Raw genomic sequence first — 20,699 nt, 5'->3', positions numbered from 1 at the left:
TCGAGGCACTTAGAGTCATTGTTCATTGGTCTCTGTGAATTCTTGGCATGAATCATGCTGTGGCTACTTTTTTTTGAGTAAATAGAAAATTTCAGCATTTTCATCTGCCTTAAATATCTGGGATGGATTTTTTTTTATATTTTCCTGTTTTTATCAGTGTTGTATTACTGCTTGTTCTTAAATAGCTGCCTGTATGTGATAATGCTTTTAGTATGCTGCAACAAGGCCAATAATGATAACAGGAGACTGGCTATTAACTGTTACAATTTCAGCTGGCAGATGCTTTTCATGTCAGAATCTGTAAGAATTTCCAGCAATGTTGGAAAGAACAGGAGATTTTGTCTATCTCCATGAAAATCTAAATACTGTTTTTTTGTTAAGTTTAGCTAGAATTCTTATTCATCCCCATCCCATGGACTATATTAAGGAATAGACTTAATCTGAGTTTGCATAGAAAAGCTTCTAAAATTAGGTGCTCTAAACTGTGTTTAGTGTTGCAAATACCTTCAGTGGAGTAGCTGAGCTGTTGTATTTTTCTTGTAAATAATGTTAGTACAGTCATATTACCGTTTAAATTATCACGAGTTAAATTATCACTATGTCCTGTAGTGGCAGTATGCTGCAGATCTGAAAGCATGTATTTGAATCAAACTTAACCACTCTGGGTGTCTGATCCAGAACTTGATAATTATTTAAATTTGGCTTAGAAAAATGTAATTATCAACCTTTGCAGTATAAGACAAGTATTTCTAACTTGGGCTGTTCAAAAAACCTTTCCACAGCATGATGCAGCCAACACAGAATCGGCTAGTAATTGTAGTAGCAGTATCCAACCAACATGTAAAAATAAGGTAATAGTGTGGAGGTGCTTCTGTTTCTTAGGGCAACTGAATGAATGCTTAAGTTTAAAAATGCTTGATTTCTAAGCAACATTTACAAACTTTTAAATTTTGTTTCCACCACAGCTGATACTAGATTATATTATTTACATAAAAATAATCTCTGAAGCTAGTGAGGGAGGTTTTGGGTGGCTTTATACTGTAAAATGGAAGATTATTCCCTTTTATTGAGTTCAGTTTTGGAGAAACCAGAATTTAGAAATGAACTGTAAAAAGGGAAAGGAACAATGAGATAGTTTAAAAAGTACATATTTGAATCTGCATCAATAAGTCTATGTTAGCTTGATCCATGTGTCAGTTTAAGTGTTAGGTTTCTTTGTGACTTTACCTTTCCTGGGGTTGGACTTGATCTCCAGAGGTCCTCTGTGACTCTGTGTGATTCTGCTGGGAACAATAAAAGTGAAGCACATTCCTGGCTCTGGAGCTCCTTAGGCAAATGGTTGACTCATTTCTACAACAGCTCTCCATTAATCTTGACTCTTAACTATTTGGCTGACATGGCTGCTATCACATGATCGACAGCTTTACAAGAGGCAACTGTTTACCATTTTACTTCATTTACAGTTTTATGAGCAAATTAATACACTTTGTATGCCCACTTACAGAGTATACAAAACAGTTTTTTGTGTTGCTTTCAGACTTTCAATTTGTATATACAAGAAGAATTTGAAATAATTAGAAAATGCATTAAGATAATCGTATGCGCCAATGGTCAAAATTATTTCAAAATAAACAGCATCAATCAAAACGGCTTTAAAGGTCTTTTTTTTATTATTAAAAAGACATTTACAAGTATAATCTACTCCAACTATAAAACCTAATGGAAGACTTATGATGGTTTTTTGTTATCAACTAATGAAGTATATTGTGATGGTTCAGTCCAGCTTTGCTATTTGGCAGCCTTTTATACAAGCAGGTTTCAGGGTTTACAGTGTAACATGAATGTTATTGAGATGTATGGTGAAATCTCCATTGAAACTGCTGACAGTGTTTTGAGGTGGAGTTCTACAAAGTATTATTTGACATACACTAGATTTACAAATTAACTTTCTTTTAATGTCCAGGAGGTACAACTACAAATACATGAACAATTGTCTTAAGAGTGCTACGACTATATCTGCATCAGCTTATGGCCAACATGCTGCCTGAATACCCTCCACTATTACTTGTAGTTCTGTTTTAATTGCTGTAGAAAGCTTTCCTTGGGTAGACAGAGTAAGTCTGTTGTTTCCTCACCATCTCTCCTAATAGGTCATGGATGGCTGGGATTGGCTGCTTTTTAGGGACTGATCTTTCTTCCAAAAGCAACTGTGCAACATATGAACGGGTTGGAGAGAAGTCACTTAAGGAAAGAATAGCAGCCATTCAGAATTGAGAATCACTAAATGGGCAAAGTCTGATATAACACTTAAGAAGTTACTTTCTAGTTATTATGTAAGCTAGCTACACTAAGGACAACTATTTAGGAGAGCAAGATCATGCGTGTTAAAACCAGACCAGAGATGACAAGCTAGACAGCTGATGAGTGATAACATGGAATTATCAGGTGTGAGAAGAGTAGGCACCAGAAATATATTGAGGTTGAGGTTTTTGGGAAAAAAATATTTGTTGGTTTTTGGGGTCGGTTTTTTTGTTTGGTTTTGGTTGTGGTTGTTTTTTTCCTTTTGCTTATTTCTTGGTAACAGTGATGCAAAGAACTTTCCAGTTTTCCAGGTGGCTGGAAGAGAGTGGGAAAACTTTTGTTTCATTAAAAAGCCATTTTCTAAAGTAAGAGGAAAATACCCAGAAAGCTACTACAAAGTGTAAACTCTTGTTGCTGTATTGTAATAGTTTCAAGAGCTATTTTTGAGTTTTTTTCCAACTAACTCTTAATCATAAAAATAAAATTTGGGTTGTTCTAGATTTGTTTTATCAGTTTTATATGCCTTTCCTTTTGCCAAGTTACAGTCTTACCAAAATATTAAGTTCCTTCTAACTGGAACCAGCGCTGAGAGGGATTTAGCTCTAAAAGAAGAAAAAGACTGGAAGGTAAGTACCCCTTTGAGGTAGAAGCCATTTGCATTTTTAAACTGGATCGAATAAATCTTAACATCAGTTGCCTCTGAAACATTATAGTGAGGTTTTGATTATTTTTTCGCTTATTTCAATTTTTTTTATGAACAGCCTGTTTATACTGTGTATTTAAATTGATTCATGGATTTATGCACTGAATGAGGGCAGACTCCAAACTGATTCTTCCAGCTGACTAGGGTATTAAGAAATACAACAGGCAGGTAGACTACCATCTCTATTTGATGGCAAATTACTTTGCACCATTAGGTTTTTCCAGCTAACACAGACATTCTTGTATTTTAAAAGATTCAATGAGACTAAATAGTGACCATATCGCTAAAAGGTTAATAACAGAGAACCAGGTCATAATCATCTTCACTCTAATTCCCCATTGGAATTATTTTCACTGAACACAGTTGAATCTGACAACAGCTTTAACTGTAGATGATGATGTATTTTAGATAGATTAGCTTCCCAATTATTTTTGCACAAGTCCCTTGAATCTGTGTGCTGAAAGCCCTGCAAGGTAAAGCTTTGGGTGGAATGGTATTTTTACTTCTTCAAATTTACCATCTCTTTAGCAACTTTAAAAGCATTTGAAAAGGCAGAAATGATTGATGAAACAAAAATATACAAATGCTCTAAGCCAGGCTACTACAACAGAAATAAGAACTACCCTATAGAATATATACAATTGGTTCAACTTGATTTATTACAATCCTGGCACTTGGAGTAAGAGGTATCAAATCCACGTTTTTTGGTATTAGCTAGAACTTGATCTAGTAACTAATATGCATATCTATATACAATTAAAGCAGCTCACTTCGTACCATACAGTCTGCAAAAGTAATGTGGAAGGATTTCAAGCTTTTAACATTTATTTCCCTGTCATTCAGGAAGACAGGTGTCAGACCCAAAATAGTACATTATCCTAGGAAAACTAGATTTTCTTAATAATTTTATGTCTGCTTTAAAATAGCAAGAGAGATTGCCTTTTCTTTAAGTTGGTTTGTATCACCTTTGTCCATGTTCCAGGAAAATGTTTGGAGATAATGCACTTTTTAAGCTGAATGTATCTCCACTGGATGAGTGTCGAGAAGTTGCTTTTCCACCTATCAACAAAGTCTCTGCTTCTTTTATTTCCATAGCTCTCTTGTAAAGTTCAGCTGCCTTCTCAAAGTCTCCCCCTTCATAGCTTTGGAGAAGAGTAAAACAAAGTTGAAACAAGCAAATAAAACAATTCTCTCAATTTAAATTGAAATGCACACTATGCTCTCAACAAAGTGTACTTAAGGCTCTTTACTTTCCTAATAAATACACAAATCCAGGATGTTTTGTCTCATCTAGTAATTTTTACAGTAATTCACTTTTATAGGGCTAAAGCATATAATCTTACCTTAGCACAGCCAAGTTTTTCAGAGTTTCCCCCACACGAGGATGCATTTGACCAAAGCTGTCTTCATAAATCTTTAAAGCACGTTCATAAAGAGGTAAAGCTTCAATCTGCTTTTTCTTTGGGTAGTAGAAAAGTTGTTTGTTACAGATGTACATTACATTTGCTGTTCTTTTTTTGAACATAGTATCAACACATCCTAGATACAAAGTCATGTATATTTAACCACAAATGTGTTCCAAGTCCTCACTACTCTTGACAAATGAGGATGATAATTGAGATTGTCAAAACAATTCACAGAATCATAGAATGCCATGTTGGAAGGGACCTCAAGGATCATCTGGTCCAACCTTTCCAGGTAATACTATAGTTTCTATGAGATGGCTCAGCACCCTGTCAAGCTGAGACTTACAACTGTCCCATGTAGAGAAATCTACCACTACCCTTAGGAGACTATTCCAATGTTTGATTGTCCTCATGGTGAAAAATTTACCTCGTGTCCCATCAGAATTCCCCAGAAGCAACTTGTGCCCATTATGCCTTGTCTTGTAAGGCCTAATGTAAACAGGGAGTCTCCATCTTCTTTGTAGTCACCCTTTAAGTACTGAAACAATTGGTTTGTACTTGCAAATGCATTTCCAACTATTATAATAATTAGAGTATGGACTTAAGCAGTTTTGAAAATCTCAGTCCTGAAAGTTTTACGTTATCAAATGCTCTTTAATTTTACCCAAGGAAGCTTTACTCCCTGTTTAAAATCAGATACACAAAACAAGGAAACCACTACAACTCATTCCTATTGATGCTAAATAAGGAATTTGTCAAGTTGACTGCAACTCCTTTGAATCTCATGTGGGCTGTGGACTAGGAAGTATTCAGCCTTCTCAGATTTTTAGTTACACAGAGTTGCAGTTGATTGATTGAAGTGGGCATTCTTTGTTCAGGAACATAAATTTCAAAGGATTATGTTTCCCTCCACATCAGTGTGGGAGCTGTGGTGTATCATACTGTGGTAACTGCCATATCACTGAAAATGCTGTACTCCAGCTCTGGTCTTACAAAACATGGCCATTTTGAATTACCTCAACAGCAATTAGCCCGAGTGTTCTTGTGAAATACCAATCACAGCAATTACCTGTTCCCTGCCTACATTTTCCTTGCCAAATATCCATTTTTAAAATGGAACTGAAGAAGTTGCAGGCCCTATAAGGATACTGCCTTTTCATTGTGATCAATTTTCTTCAGTATCATTTAGGTACAAATAATTTAAAAAATCTAAGACAGGAATAATAAATATGTACAACATGAAAAAACTTACCATCTGACAATAAAGGACAGCCAAATTCACCAAAGCAGTTGCTACACTAGGGTGTTTTGGGCCAAATGACTTCTGTCGAATTTCAACTGCTAGTTCATAGAGAGGAACAGCCTTGTCAAGTTTTCCCTAGAAATACCAGGAAAAAAAAAGTATTTTGTTCTCTTGTGTCAAAATGGCAACAGTAAAACCTACTTTAAACAAAAAACCCTGGAAAATATGTAACTGCTTCTAGAATAAGATCTTAATTTTGGTTAATTTGTAGTTATATTCTGCACAGATTGTTTATCATGAACATGTAATAGGACCTAATTAAAAAAAATGAGCATATTTAACTATAAGGTTATGTGTTAATGTATTTCTCAGCTATGTCTATTTCTAATTTCCCCCCCAAGAGTCTCATGGAAAAGGCTCTTAAAAAACCTTTTCAGCTGTATTTTTACCCAAATAATTCTCTCAATTTGGATTTCCTCATCCTGCCATAAGTGAGAGCACAGATCTCATTTTTTGTCCTAAAGGGACTTAGTTTTACTGGTGATATGGGAACAGGAATGTAGCTGCCTTAACTTTTGAGCATTCTGCTGCTCACTGAAGTTGTGTTCACACCACCCTCTTTGGAACAGCCCCACAGTGGCCAACGTAATTTCAAGTGTCTGTTGCTTCTCACTCACCGTATTGAGAATCTGGCTTCTTTACCTCCATTCCTCTAAAATACCCCTCTCATATTCCAGCCAGTTTTACATTATTTTCCCAGCAAATCTGTTTTCCTCCAAATTTGCATCTGTTCACGTATTAACTGGATATACTTCAGAAGTATGTTTAAGCTTCTGTTATTAGAATGTGAATGCTCATATTTAATAGCAATTAGAAATTAAATACTGAAAATTCCATTGAAAAATGGTTCACTGTAATTGCAAAATACAAATAACATTTTCTCCTTACTTTTTCAAAGCATTACCTTGCCACAGTTTGAAGATTATCAGCAATTCATCTGGAATAAATAATTATTTATAAAAAACTTCAGTTTTCTATATCAGATTCCTTCCCCTTTTCTTCCTCCACTTTTCCCTGTGTCATTAGTTTACTATGAATTTTAATTTGTGCTCCTTCAAACTAGGAAAGAGCTGTTTGACACAAATATTGAATACTTTTGCAGTTTCCAGCAGCATGAAAATTAGAAGCTGAAGTGGGCAGAGAATGTTACCTAAAACAATTTCAAGCACATAATAGGAGGTAACCATAACGGAGAAAACATAGAAGCATTTGATCCAAGAGGTCATCTTCAAGGACCCTCTTCTCCTTGAAGAGTGGTATAATGTAGAAAATATAAAAGAAAAATATTGTCAGCCTCTGAATTTGATCTTGGTTCAACAGCTGGAAACCTTACATCACTCTTACATTAACAATATGGAATGGTTCAAGTGACCATCTGCAGACACAAATACTCATAAAACGTTACTCCCCATAGTGCATTTTACAGGGGAGTAACTCATCTTTCATCAAATCAAGATAAGTTAGAGGTGGCTTAGCCAGACAGTTTATTTGTACAGTACTATCTCCTGTATAAGTCTTCAAGTTATTCAAGTTTACTGTATGGTTCAAGGCCATGGTGTAAAAAGAAACATTCCTGCACCCTAAAACACTATTTTTTCATCAAGATACATCTGCCCAACTCTTGTAGCAGACAATAGTGAACTCAAATACAGCTGGGAAGAGCTTCCCTCACTGCAGCCAAAATGCTAGCTTTTAACCAAATCAGAAATTATTTGTGGTGAATAATAAGCATGCAGACCACTGAAGACATTAAATAGCTTTTCTTCTAGCAAAGCATGTTTTGAAAAAGCTACCGGGCTTTTTGGAAGCAGACTGAGGTGTAACTACATCTTTATGCATGTGTGTAGAACCCTAGTATGTGGCAAAATTCCCATGCCCCACTCCTTTTGGATTGAAGACTGTTAACAACGCGTGGCATCACAGTTAATTTAGGTGATGCCAAAAGATAACAGGCTTATGCTCACCATCTTTTTGTACAGCACTGCAAGGTGTTTCACAGTATAAGCCAAGGAGGGATGATCTGGAGCCAGTGCTCTCCTCCTGATGTCCAAAGCTTTTTCATAGAGTTCCTCTGCCTTGTCATAGTGCTTCTTCTCATTGTACAAGGCTGCCAGATTGTTCAAAGACTGTGCACAGTCTGGGTGGTCGGGTCCCAGGACTCTCTCTCTCATTACCAAGGAGCGCTTCAGGAAAAGCTCTGCTGTCCTGCAGGACACATTCATTCAGCAATATTTTAAAGCTGGTAACATTTATACAGGCTGATGTGGCTGTTTGAAACAGAACAAACTCAGCCTTGGAAACTGCACAGATACTGATACCTGGTAACAGACTTTCCTCAGAATAAGCAAAGGCCAGATCAGCAATTCATTTATGCAGTGAGAAACTATACATCCCAGACACAGTCCTGCCATACATACCAACTAAGAACATAGACAGAGAGCTGGTTAATAAATTCCTGTCCCCTGTAAAAGGACTAAAATGCCAGTCTAGCCTATTTCAGCAAACATTACTTCAAAAGCTGCTAATTTATTTAATTCAACCTACACCTTCAGATATCCAAGTTATCCTTCCTTATTAAAAAACCACAATACTACTCTCTGGGCATCTCCTCATACCAGTCATGCACTTCCATGGATCAACAGTAGTGGAATAGGAAGTAAATGTTCAGAACACACCACACATTTTTCAAGCAACCTTAAAAATATAAAACATATTGTAGGGTTCAGTAGACAGCTTTCATACCAAAGAGGGAGAGACTGGAATTAGTATTATATATGTCATGTGTCACACAGCAGAATCAGTTTAGAAGTGACAAAGTAGAAAAGCCTCTGTGTAATGCCGCCATTCAAGCATTTCCCTATGAAAAGGGCATATTTTATCTCCCTAGAGTAGCATACTACTATTCCATTACAAATTTACATAAGTTCCTTTATTACAAACCCACAAAATAATTTGTAGCATCCAGGGTAACCAGGCAGTTTGCCATCATGATAGACACACACATTCTGCGTGACACTATTCCCAAGAGGTCATCTTAGCAAATTAAAAAATCCACTTTGAAGAAAAGACCATTTATAAACAGAATGGTAGGTTCAATTCCGGAGTTCTTAGACAAGTGTCTATGTGTTCCCTTTATGTAAGGGATAGAGGATGAAGTGGCATACACAATCAACCATTAATATCGTGACACACTCTTTTGTCATTGATTTCATTCTTCAATCTTGGACTTGGTGATTCAGAACAAACAAAACGTCCAACAAAAATAACTTAAACCTTCACTAGAACAGTTCATAGTTTTGCTCTCCTATGAAATAGTGAAGATGCAGTTACTCTAACAACAGGTTGTGTTGCACAGGAACTACATATTAATCACGTGGAATATCAAATTATCTTGTATGAGATTAGATACATTTCACTCCTTTATGTTCAGTCACTTCAGTGTGACTTAAAAATCAGTTCTGTCACTGTGAAAGTCCTGAATGTAACAGACATTGTGTGCACAGATCATAAATTATGACAACCTTCTGTAGTGGTTCAACAGCTACTGGTGACATAAATACCAGATATAGGAAGAACATAAAAACACTTCAGAACTTACTCTTGTGATTTTTTGCTGTGCACTTTCTTTCCTCTCTGAAAAGACTGAGTTGAGTGGGATTTATGGTGACTTTACAATACCCTCACAACACAAAGTTTTAGACTACGCTGTGGACTAAAGGAGCTTATGTGAAGAGTGGCCAACCATGCAATCAGAAGGGCTCTGACCCTCTTGCTCCCCTTCTTCAGCACCCCTGCTTATCTCTATCTGCTTTGTGCTGCTCTGTCCTCTTTTCCCCTTAAAGAGATCAACAGGGTAAGAGCCTGAGGATTACAAGCACACTGAGTATTTGACTCAAGATTTCTTATAATACTGGCATTTTGAGTCTTTTTCACAACAATCCTGCTGTTCAAGTATTGAACACTACAAGTGTTCAAGTATGAACACTACAAAGAATGGTCACAAAATAGTGAAGCTGAGTAGAGAGGTCATAAATTCAAGAGAGAACTGGTATTTCCACTGAAGGCTAGGTTAAATTTAATTGTGGAACATCAGTTCTGAAGGCAGGAAATGCAATGACTTGGTGAATACTCACACTGCTAACAGCATCAACTTTAGAAAATATGAGTGAATTTCCCAGTAATTTCAAAATTACAATTAGAACAAATCAAGAAGGGCACAGTAATGATTATTTGATCATGTGTCTACATCTAACACTCGTTCTCAATGCTTTGCTTCCATTTAGATGTATGACAATACTCAGTGGATGTATCATACTTAATACAACTTACTCAAGATTATTTTGCAGGTAATAGAGGACTCCAAGCTCATTGAGGGTTCGAGCATTGTCTGGTGTATCCTTGCCTAATGTGAGCTCTTCCAGTTGCAGGGCTCTCTGACGCAGGAGAGCAAAGCCACACTACAGCAAAGCACAAGATAATGTAAGGCAACCACTGGTACTTTTTAAGCATAAAAGTGAAGACAGAAAATCAGAGGACTCTGTTTGGTACTACAAGAGCACAAGCATCCCACTTAAATTCTGTTTTCAAGATAAATGACACACAGGTATTCTGCTTAAGCAGTGAATTTCACCAAACATGCTTCCAGGAAGTTTAAGTTACTGTGATGTCTTAAAGCTCTGTTTTCCCTGTATCATACATGCTAATTTGCCAAAACTCTGCAATTCAGATAACCCATTCAAATTAAACTCACAGGTTTATAAGCTCAAAACTGAAAATCAACTTAAATCTCCTACCCTGTCATACACAAATACATATAAAGAATTACTCAAGGCTCTTTGTAAAATAGGCTGCCAAGCTAATACTTACATGCAAAGTGAATTACAAGTAAAAAATGCAGCCACTGTTACATGCTCCACCTATTCTTGATTTTTTCAGTCTTATTTCTGCAACAGAACTTATAAAAAAATGGACAAAACCTTCATGATCCAAATTTATTTATATTTAAGCACTGTGGAAATAGCAACATTTTGCTGTTTTTTCACTACTTTCATTAGAGGTACAGCTAGATCTCTGGAGCTACTAGCTGAACTCTTACAGTACAAGCACTACCTAACAAGCAAACCCTTACTTCATGAATGGCATGAGGAACTCTGTAGCTGAAACACACAGAAGAAGAAGAGAGAAAAACTTGGTATGGCAACTAATATTGTTACTGGGATTATCCATTGCAGCAAGCACTGTGTTCACCAGCATTTGTAGGATAAATGCCTTGGTTATTCTGGAGAACACCTTTTTCCATTGCTATTTTGACAGCCAGTTCTATCAGCAGTAATTCTGCACCCCCAAAATGTATATATCCACTTACTTCTTTTCCACCTCTCTCAATTCCATACCAGTCGTACTGATTCCTCTGCATCTCCAGTGAGTTGAAAGGGGAGTTGCCAAAGCTGCTGTTAGGCTACTTCACTACCTAAGACCTCAACTCCCAAAAGCATTTGAGCATCAGATTAGCAGAGAAGCAACATTCCCTGCATTTGTACCAAATACCAAACATTTCCTTACCAGACTGCCTTTCCGCCTTGCTGCCTTCTGGCGTATCTTGAAGGACTTCTTCCTCAGTTGTTCAGCTTGTTCATATCTGAAAACAGTTACTTACAATGTTAGAAAGAATGCCAAGTGTAGCATCACTGGGTACTCTGGAAAGATTCTCAGTTACTTGAAAATATGAATCTGAGAAGAATTTAAGAATCTTGAAGAAATTCATGCTTTTTGTCAAGCATAAAAATAAACACAATGCTTAAGACAAGACAATGTTCTTCCTTTATCTCTAACTTGTTAGAAGTTTGTTGGAAAACTAAGCCCAAAGTTGGTCTCTACTAGGTGGCCTGCTACAAGAATACATAGGGGATGCTCCGAGTTGCATGGGAAATTATGAAACTCTAAAACAGAACCAAAGAAATAGTCTAGCTTCAGGAAGAAAACCCTCACTGCAATTTTTGTACCAACTCCACATGACAGAAAAATACCAGTGTAGTTAAGCTTACTTGTTCTGCTTTTGGTACAAGGTTGCAAGTGCATCAAGTTCACGGGCTACTCGAGGATGTTCAGCTCCATAAGCATTTTCAGAGATTTCCAGTGCCTGTTTATACAACTGTTCAGCATTTCCAAACTTCTTCCACTGAACATAAACTCCTGCTAGCTGGTGGAGTGACTGCGCCACCCTCGGGTGGTCTGGATCCAGCGCAGTCTCTCGAATCTCCAGAGATCGCTGCAGAGGAGCCACAGCCTGTAACAATGAAGTTAAGAATACGATGGCAGCAGGCAGCATCCTCTATGCTGCAATAATTTAGCAGCTGCCACAGAAAGCACACACTGAGTTCTGCATCATTTGCCTCCTTGCTATTATAACAATCTCTAAATGTACTTACCTGACTGAGAAGACCTAGGTCTTTAAGAAACTGTCCCAGGGTCTCATAAAGATCAGCCAGGCAGATCATACTTTCCTCTCCCTCACAGCTTTTTTCATATTCTTTCAGAGAGTCAAAATACTCAGCTGCCATAGAGCTCTTATCTTTCCCAACCAGCTGCCAGTAACTCAGCAATTCTGCAAAATGTCCCCTGTTTTAACAAGGAAATAAGAAGCTCATCTTATCTCTGATGCCTCTCTATTCAGATTGATACTAGCTTAGAAGAAAGGGGCCATATGCATTAATTTTGTCTTTGTTACACTGTCGACAGTGACAATCCATGGAGACTAATGCTGTTCAACAGTAGTATCTACCCCTTTACCAACCCCCAGGTGTAACAGAATAGAAAAAATACATTATTTATAGGACAACAGCATTTTGCATTTCAGCCTCTACTATCTAAGTTCCTTTAACCTTTACCTGTAATTTTCTGATTTATATTAACAAAAAATTGCTTTGAAATGTTAGTAACTGACAAAGCAGTGGCTACCTTTGTACCTTTTGTAAAGGTTTTGGGATACAAAGAGGTTCAAAAGACATTTATGTAGCTTTTGCTTATCACCCTGCTGTTGGAAGAGCCAGGGAAGTTCATCTGCACTTCTCCAAGTCACTCGGTCTCGACTGTTGAAATAAAAGTAAATAAAAACTCTGAGACGTCTAAGAGAATGCAATGATTTGATGTGAAATCTAGGCTAGCATACAACTGCCATACCTGAATGTCTAAACAGACAACTATAAGACCCATGTACTCCGTTTTCTTACATCTTCATTTTAATTTCACCTCAGTGGGTGCTGGAATCCCTAGTTGCCCCACAGGAAGCTGCTCCTCCCTCCCATTTGGGTTAATCTGTTCCTGCTAGCAGGACTGGACCCTGCAGCAGCCCGCTGTCCCTTGCAACTCCTTTGCCTGGGGTACTGTGGCCCTCCTGGCTTTCTGCTACTCATCAGTGGATGCTCTGAAGAGCAGTACACAGTAACACAGCTGGGACACACCAAGTCAGGATTGTAATTACAACTCATTTTTCAAGTTGTATATGTTTGACCTCCTCTTGTGTGCCTGCTGATTACTTGTTCAACTCAAGTGGTCTTCTGTTACTTCTTCAAGTTCCAAACAACTTCAAATGTCCTCGGATTTACAGGGAGTTAAAAATCCACATGGGGTCAGTTACCACAAAATATTTGATGTGGTATAAATTCACACTCTACCTTCTCACATGATAACTACTGTATGCTTATTCCACTCCACAGTCCTCAATCTTTTCCAACGTTAAAAAGTAACATATGAATAATAAATTGCTGAACTGACAACTAGGGGTTTGCATTTTGCCATTATAATTTACTAAACAGAGTCAAAGAGCTATATGAAGAAAACAAAAATATCCATGAGGCATAAAGTCTGCAATTTAGCACATATTGTGGAATTCTGACCTACCTTAGCTGCATGGTGAAATACTCCACTAGTTTTTGCCTATAGGTAGAAATAACTTTTTCACCTTCTTCCATATACTCTAGTCTCACCATCTCCCAAGCCTTAAAGAGAGTACAATTGAGAGCATTTAGGTTGTTTAGTAAGTGCTGGTGATACACAGAGTGCTATGAAAGAGTTCTTCTTGAAAGATGTTTCTTATTGTAGTACTGACAATGATGACAAAGGCAATACAAACAGACTGTCTTTAATTAGACCAAAGCTCTGCTTAGTCAGATAATATTCCCTTCTCCTTCAATTCTGCTTGTGTTCTTTTTTGGTTGTTTTGTTGTGGTTTTTTTTCCAAGGACACATGGCATTAACAACTAAAAGATCAGAAATTTCTGAAGGTTGTAAATGCCAGGTTTTCAATTGCTGAACAGTACTGCCCAATACTGATATCATAGCTCTAGTAGTTTTCAAGGTGATACTAATATCAGACTAGGTGTTAAGGAAAATGGATGAGCAAACACAAACATATCATGGCCTCCCTAGTTAACAACAGAACTTATCTCAAAGCCAGCAGGTGCTTAGAGGGTAGAGTTTCACTTGTACGTGTTTAGAAATACAAAATTTACCTGGAGGTGCTGGAACTTCAGTAAACCACAGCCATATGTCAGCAAACACATTTTGTGCAGGCTGTGAACGAGTGAGGCTAACACGGCAGAGGACAGTTCAGGATAAAGTTCCATCAGCTCTGACTCACTCACACCATTGTGGCTAACTCCAATGACACACAGGATCTGCATAAAGCAGGAAAATTATTTTACACAGTTAGAAATATTTGCTGCAGAGCTTAGTTTCACTGAATTTCCAAGAAAAATACTGTGTATAATCTTATCTGCCAAGGAAAAAAAACAACCAACCTGCCTACACAAACCCCTCCCCTCTTTGGTCCTCAAATAACAGCCCTTAGTGCTAATGGATTAATAATCTAATAGATAAACCACCAAATGAGACTCTCTGAGACAAACATATGGCTCCTTAAGACTTCCCTGTAAAATAACTCCATTGTCATAGGGAACTTCCATTTAAGAAAAATATGCTGAAAGTCTTACGCTGTCAGCATCAACAAGCTTGTAGGAATTACTGAGTTATTATGTCCTAATCATAAAATGTTTCAAACAACAGGGAAATTCTGTAAGGGTAGGAACAGGAATCAGAGATCTAATAAGCAGTGCCCCATATTCACAAGTTACCATGTTTTGATTATGTTTACTATGCTCAGCATAGTTAATCATTGGATCAGGGTAGTGATAAGCACAGAGTGCAAGTTCTGTATCACATCACAGTGGGTAAATTCTGTTATGTGAGACAATGACTTGAAATTTAACACAAAGCAGATGTATGTTCCATAAGTATGCAACAGATACAATTAGATTAATAAGATTGTCCCTTCTGTACTAATAACACAGTAATCTTTGCATTATACCTATGAACCAACATAAATGTATGTGTACTTTCAATGTAAGAAAAACTCCTTACCAGAAAGAATATATATTGCCTGTGGAAACAGTGGTGCATTCTCTGCTTACCTCTCTCAAAAGGCCTTTCTCTTTATCACTCTGCAATGATTCTTGAATTGATCTCAGAACAAGCCTGTACAGTGACACTGTGTCTTGACACTGAAAACACTGTTGAAGGGTTTCATCAATATTTCTTGTATTTCCAACACTGAGCAGAAGGACAAAAAGGGCATGATTTGGCACATTAAATTTGGCTGAGTATGATTAATTGAAACTACTGAAGAGCTTGATCTCAAAAGCACTCTGAATTCCTACTGGGTTTAAAAGGTGTGCAGCACCTGGTGAGATTTAACACAGATGAGGTGCATTCCTGAATCCACCTTCTGTCACACTGTCTGACCTTTCTAAAGAAATGCAATATTTTTATCTTAAAAAAGTACATTGCAGTGTTCTTTCCTCTAGTAGTACAGAATAAGAGCATCAGGTTGGATAAAGATATAACCACATGCTGCTTTTCCATTTAATGCATTTACAAATCATGTTTTCAGGAGCAATTAATTATTCTACAACATAAAACAGAAACAAAAAATAATGAAAATCAGTCACTCAGAGTAAATTATCAACCAGTGTATCATCTTCTGGGACTCTCTAAGCTAAAAATGTGTCTTTCTCAACAAGATGAAGTCTAGGTTAATAAGAAACCAATGCAGTTATTAAGTAATAACATATGCAGGATTTTAAGCTAAACAGTTGCTGAGCTTCTTCTAGCCTTAAAAATCTGAGGCAAACTATCTGGTACTTCAGTAAATACAACTGAATGTAACTGTTTAACAAAACAATATTAACATTCTTCAAATACCTTTAAAAAGCATTGAAGCAACTGACATACCCAGAAAGCAGAACTACATAAAACAAAACAATACAAAACAACACACCAACAGAAGAGCTGAAAACTATTTGGATTCACTTCATATCCAAATGGTGATTATATACTCTCTGATTTTTCTTCCCACTGTATTTATAGTCACTGAAGGGGGAAACCTTGGTATGTTTTTCTTAACAAGATTCATTCTACGTTAAATTAACATATTTCAAAATACTAACAAACCTACTTGAACACATCTAGTCACCAGCATAATAATCTCAAGATCACCTCTACTTACCAAGCAATGGTTTTGCCCAAAAGAGTGACATACAAAGCATTGCAAGTTGTGGCTGAACGACAATGTCTCTCAAGCTTCTTCTCCTACAACATTTTAAACAAAATCTCTGAGCCAAGACAAAATTAACCATAATAATAAAATGTTCATTGCTTGACAAGAAAATATAAGTTCTACATGAGCTTCTATCTATAACATCTGAAGACAATGACATGATAACTATTGCACAATATGCTGCATGTTTTTCAAGATGGAGCTGCATTTGAGTGAAAGTTTCCTTTTGAATATAAGATTAAAAGAGTTAGAATCTAACCCTTGTGTCTCTAAAGATGAGGATTACCTTACCAAATCAGTTTCCAAGGCAAAGAGGTAAAATATTTTTCCCCACTTAGCCAATCACTGTTAGAGTATGATGCAACAGTAAACCTTCTATTATTCTAAAATGAAATAAGAAGTTTGCAGCAGTATGTGCAACAGTACTGTTTTTGTGTTAATAATTTATGCTATTCCATCTGTGTTTTGGTGCTATGAGCCATGGGGTAAAAAAATACTCATGCCACATGCTATCTTGAACAGTGGCATTTAGTTAGCTAAATATAACACTTGGGCAGTTGGGCTTATTTACTCTTTCCGTATTTTTATTAAAAGTTACACTACAGTAAGGTACTTTAGAAGAACTGCAGCAGACATACCTGCTCTTTGGTCAATTTAACATTTGCAGAGTCACATTCTGCACTAATGAGAGATTTAACATCTTTGGAATTCAGTGGATCAAGATGAAGAGTGGGCCACAACCTTTGGTAAGAGAGAACAAAATCATATTCAGAACTTACTACATAGCACACAAAAGAAAAAAAAAAAAAAAAAAAAAGACATCCAAGTTCCAGAGCTTTTTAAGGTTGGTATCAAAGCAGTAATTGAAGCTGTACCCTGCTACTAAGAAATTACTGTCATCACAAGCCAAATGTCTACTCTTAGTCTTATCCTGGATCTGCAAGACAGTACTGAAGCTCTCGATGTGCACCTGACTCTTTCACAGTGAAGCAGATAGAGCAAACACTGTAAAACAAAAATCCAGTTTCACAACAGCCAAAATCCGTCTTCACTGCAGTTGTAATACAGCACTTTGGTTGTCCTCAATGGTTGCAAAACCTTATCCTATTAAATATCCAGGTCTTGTCAAATCTGGCTGTTTGCTCTTTAACAAGTAACTGCCACTTGGAGCAGTAATTCTAACCCAGGCTACTTTGAAACATCTCAGAAATACAACATACCTCCAAGCCTGTGGACACGTTTCTACATTCACTGATACAATCACTCTCACATTCACTGGCAGTGGATCTATCAGCCATTTCATATGCTTCTCAGCTTGCTTAAAAACAAATTTGGGTTACTTAATACAAAGGTTCTTCAAAAGAAATGCCAGAAATTGATAGGTTTCATTAACTGCATAGCTCAGTGAAAGGAGCCTTATATTCTCCAGTGTCCTTAAAACTTGTTCAAGCTTTTGTTCTTGAAACAGTACTAAATGACCTATTTATATGTATCAGCATGACTGTACATTAAAGCAGACAGAATGTTACTGTTGAAGTAATCACATCAAAGACCAGGCTATTTACAGGCCCAGTAAGTCAGTTCACAGCCCCGAACCTCTGGATAAATAGCTGGGCTGCTCAAAAATTAAGGTGTTAAAATAAATTTAGGAAAATAAACCCAAACAAAACCACCCAACACAAACTTTGTCTATAAAAATGGAAGACTTATTTTAACACATCTACGTGTGCTCTTTTAGAGCAAACATTAACATTTCTATTACATAGGTACAGTTGAACCTATTACAATATTTAAGGCTTCATTTAGACTGATAAATGGCAAGTATTTTGAAAACATACCTGTATTTGGTCAATAGAATCAATAATTATAATAATGCTGCCTTGGTGTCGTGCAGAAAGCTTTTCCAGCCAGCGGGGAAACTCTTCCAGAAGTTTAGCTGGATCCAACGTTAGAGGTGACACTAACCACGAGTGTTGCATAAGCTGCAGAATTATGAACATGTATAACAAATTTGACCTTAAAAATCAACTAGGATAGTTGGAAGAAGTTCTGTAGACATGAGAGGGGGAAAAAAATTAATCTGATTTTGGGGCAATTTTTCTAGTTAAGTTCACACAGGATTCTCTCCTAGTATATGCAGAAAACTGGCATATGCAGAACAAGAAATATTTCTTGAACTCATTGTGTTAATTCTAGAGAGATAAACTGAGTTTACACAATAAACAAGGAAACTAAAGGGCTTATAAGCTGTACAGGCTAAATGGGCACATATCTAAAATACATGAGAAATTTGCAAGAACAGCACAATTTATTTCCTTTTTCTAAAGGTTTTGGTCCTAAAGGTGAGGTCCTTAGTGCAACCCTGTGAAGGAAAGGGAAACCTCAGACCTTGGCAAAAAAAGACTCCACACTTATTCCTCATATATCTAACACACAATTTAAAAAAATTAAATGAACATAGGAGACAAGCCTAGGAAGAACATGGCGCCAACTAGTGAACACAGCCTCAGGTTTCAGAGCACACTGACAGAAGACATGCCACCTGTCTCTCTCACTGGCCAGATGGTAGAAAATTTTCGAAGAAGCTCATGTGGTTTTACAAGCCATCAATGTAGGTCACTCAAAGTATAAGCGCTAATGTCCACTATTACGAATATCCCAGAGATGTTATTTAATTGATCTCCATTCACTGCACAGGATCTGACTCTACCCATTCTGTAATGCCTTACATTTGTACTACTCTTCACTTATGTAGAAGAATCTGTTGGGATTTTTATCTTTTCACACACACACACTGGCACTTTCCAATGAATCACACAACACAGGGTATGTAATAATGCAGCTTACCCTTAAAGTGAGGCGTTTAATTATCAATGCAGATTCTGAACTAGTAGACATGGGCCTTCCAACAAAGTGATAAAGGATCAGAGTATTTGGTGAATGCTTTTGTTGCAATTGAATCCTAATGAGAGAAGTGAAAAAAAACAACAAAAAGCACTTAACAGACTATAATTTTGCAAATATATCTCAAATAAAAACAACCAGTTTTGCCAAAGAGATAAGGGTGTCTGAGCCATAGGTGTTCTGTATTTATCTTACAAAGCAGGATAGACATTTCCTGAGCTATAATTGAACTCTTCATGTCAGATCCCACTTTTGCTCTCCCCAGCACAGACAGTCATTAACAAGTGCCCTTCCTAGCACTGGACAGTCACATGACACTAAGTTTTTAAGAAGTAATGACACTATAAATTTATCTTTATGGTGTCGCAACTGGAGTCAGGGAGTTGTTAAAAGCAGTCCAAATGGAATTAGCTACTCAATTATTAAAAGTCCTTCCAGGATGCTTCAAGAACTTCCATGCTTTGTAAATACTCCCATTTTACCTCTAATTAAACTGATATGATGTTTGAAACAAAATGAAACACAAGTTTTCTTAAATTTCATTAACTAAAACAAATATATTAGTTTAAACTACCATTTTGACAGAAGGAGAGATTTCCCAGAGCCTGGTCCTCCTGATACAAGCAGAGGTGGAATTGGTGCTGGTGCTGCTACTAGGTCATTTAGACGTTCAAAATACTATAAAAAAGAAACAACCATCACAAATATTCCACTGTTTAAGTAAGAAATATAGTGCTTGGTATTGTAAACCAACTAGACACAAAATGCATGTACAGATTTATTAAAGGGAATAACTACAGAGATGCAAGATAATACAAATGGAAATATTTTTTTTAATGAAACACTTAAAACCACAGAAAGTATTCTATCTTTAAAAGAAAGTGTAAAATAATTAGAAACATTTTTTTCAAAACTCTTATTTAATAAAAACGTTCAGTGCTCATAAACTGCTATTACCACAGTAAAGCAATTCGGCACTATGTTTGTTCAGCCTCTTCCCATCCCTTTCCCCTTACTATTCCACTGCATTGGATATGGCTGCCAGGACTATGCCTTCAAAGTTGCCATCTGCCTTGCATGATATTTTGAGGCACAGAGCACACAAAAGTAAGACTTCCTTTCACCACATGACTGCTGAAACTGTTGTAGAGTTCAGGATGACAAAACCAAAACTCACCCCTCATGTACTTGGGAGAAATATTTTGTTTGCAAAATAGAAATCAAGTCATGTTAAGATACACGTAGGAATTTTTTCCAATAATGTTCTATTTTTTTACTGTTCTGGTATGTAGTGAAGATGGCACAATCCTCCAACCCACCAAATACATCACTAGTGAAGTAAAATAATAAACTGTGCTAGTAAACAGATGTACTAACAATTTAAATACAGTAATACAGAAACTGCATTATTATGTTGCATTGTAACATCAAGAAATATTGCCCAAATAAGCTGTGGTATCACCTTCCAAG

At 36.8% G+C, this 20,699-nt stretch overlaps 1 protein-coding gene across 1 annotated transcript in view; it reads right to left on the bottom strand.

Annotated features, from left to right (window-relative positions):
* Positions 1 to 3,634: 3,634 nt before the first annotated feature.
* NPHP3 (nephronophthisis 3 (adolescent)) overlaps positions 3,635 to 20,699 on the bottom strand; it is a 27,765-nt gene continuing 10,700 nt past the window's right edge. Inside the window, exons 10-27 of the mRNA XM_010007590.1 lie at positions 19,804 to 19,907; positions 19,173 to 19,287; positions 18,164 to 18,307; positions 17,546 to 17,643; positions 16,964 to 17,066; positions 16,275 to 16,357; positions 15,181 to 15,319; positions 14,224 to 14,388; positions 13,613 to 13,710; positions 12,679 to 12,801; positions 12,142 to 12,331; positions 11,758 to 11,999; positions 11,276 to 11,351; positions 10,043 to 10,170; positions 7,678 to 7,918; positions 5,663 to 5,788; positions 4,348 to 4,463; positions 3,635 to 4,146 (exon numbers count right to left, since the gene is read on the bottom strand). Of these exons, the coding sequence (XP_010005892.1) occupies positions 3,966 to 4,146; positions 4,348 to 4,463; positions 5,663 to 5,788; positions 7,678 to 7,918; positions 10,043 to 10,170; positions 11,276 to 11,351; positions 11,758 to 11,999; positions 12,142 to 12,331; positions 12,679 to 12,801; positions 13,613 to 13,710; positions 14,224 to 14,388; positions 15,181 to 15,319; positions 16,275 to 16,357; positions 16,964 to 17,066; positions 17,546 to 17,643; positions 18,164 to 18,307; positions 19,173 to 19,287; positions 19,804 to 19,907 (2,472 nt within the window). The 3' untranslated portion in view covers positions 3,635 to 3,965. The remainder of the gene's footprint in view (positions 4,147 to 4,347; positions 4,464 to 5,662; positions 5,789 to 7,677; positions 7,919 to 10,042; positions 10,171 to 11,275; positions 11,352 to 11,757; positions 12,000 to 12,141; positions 12,332 to 12,678; positions 12,802 to 13,612; positions 13,711 to 14,223; positions 14,389 to 15,180; positions 15,320 to 16,274; positions 16,358 to 16,963; positions 17,067 to 17,545; positions 17,644 to 18,163; positions 18,308 to 19,172; positions 19,288 to 19,803; positions 19,908 to 20,699) is intronic.

The sequence above is a fragment of the Chaetura pelagica genome, unplaced genomic scaffold (genome assembly GCF_000747805.2).
Source record: "Chaetura pelagica isolate M959 unplaced genomic scaffold, ChaPel_1.0 scaffold10, whole genome shotgun sequence".
NCBI classification, from domain to species: domain Eukaryota; kingdom Metazoa; phylum Chordata; class Aves; order Apodiformes; family Apodidae; genus Chaetura; species Chaetura pelagica.
The sequence above is the reverse complement of the archived record's forward strand: the minus strand, read 5'-3'. Positions and strand labels throughout refer to the sequence as shown.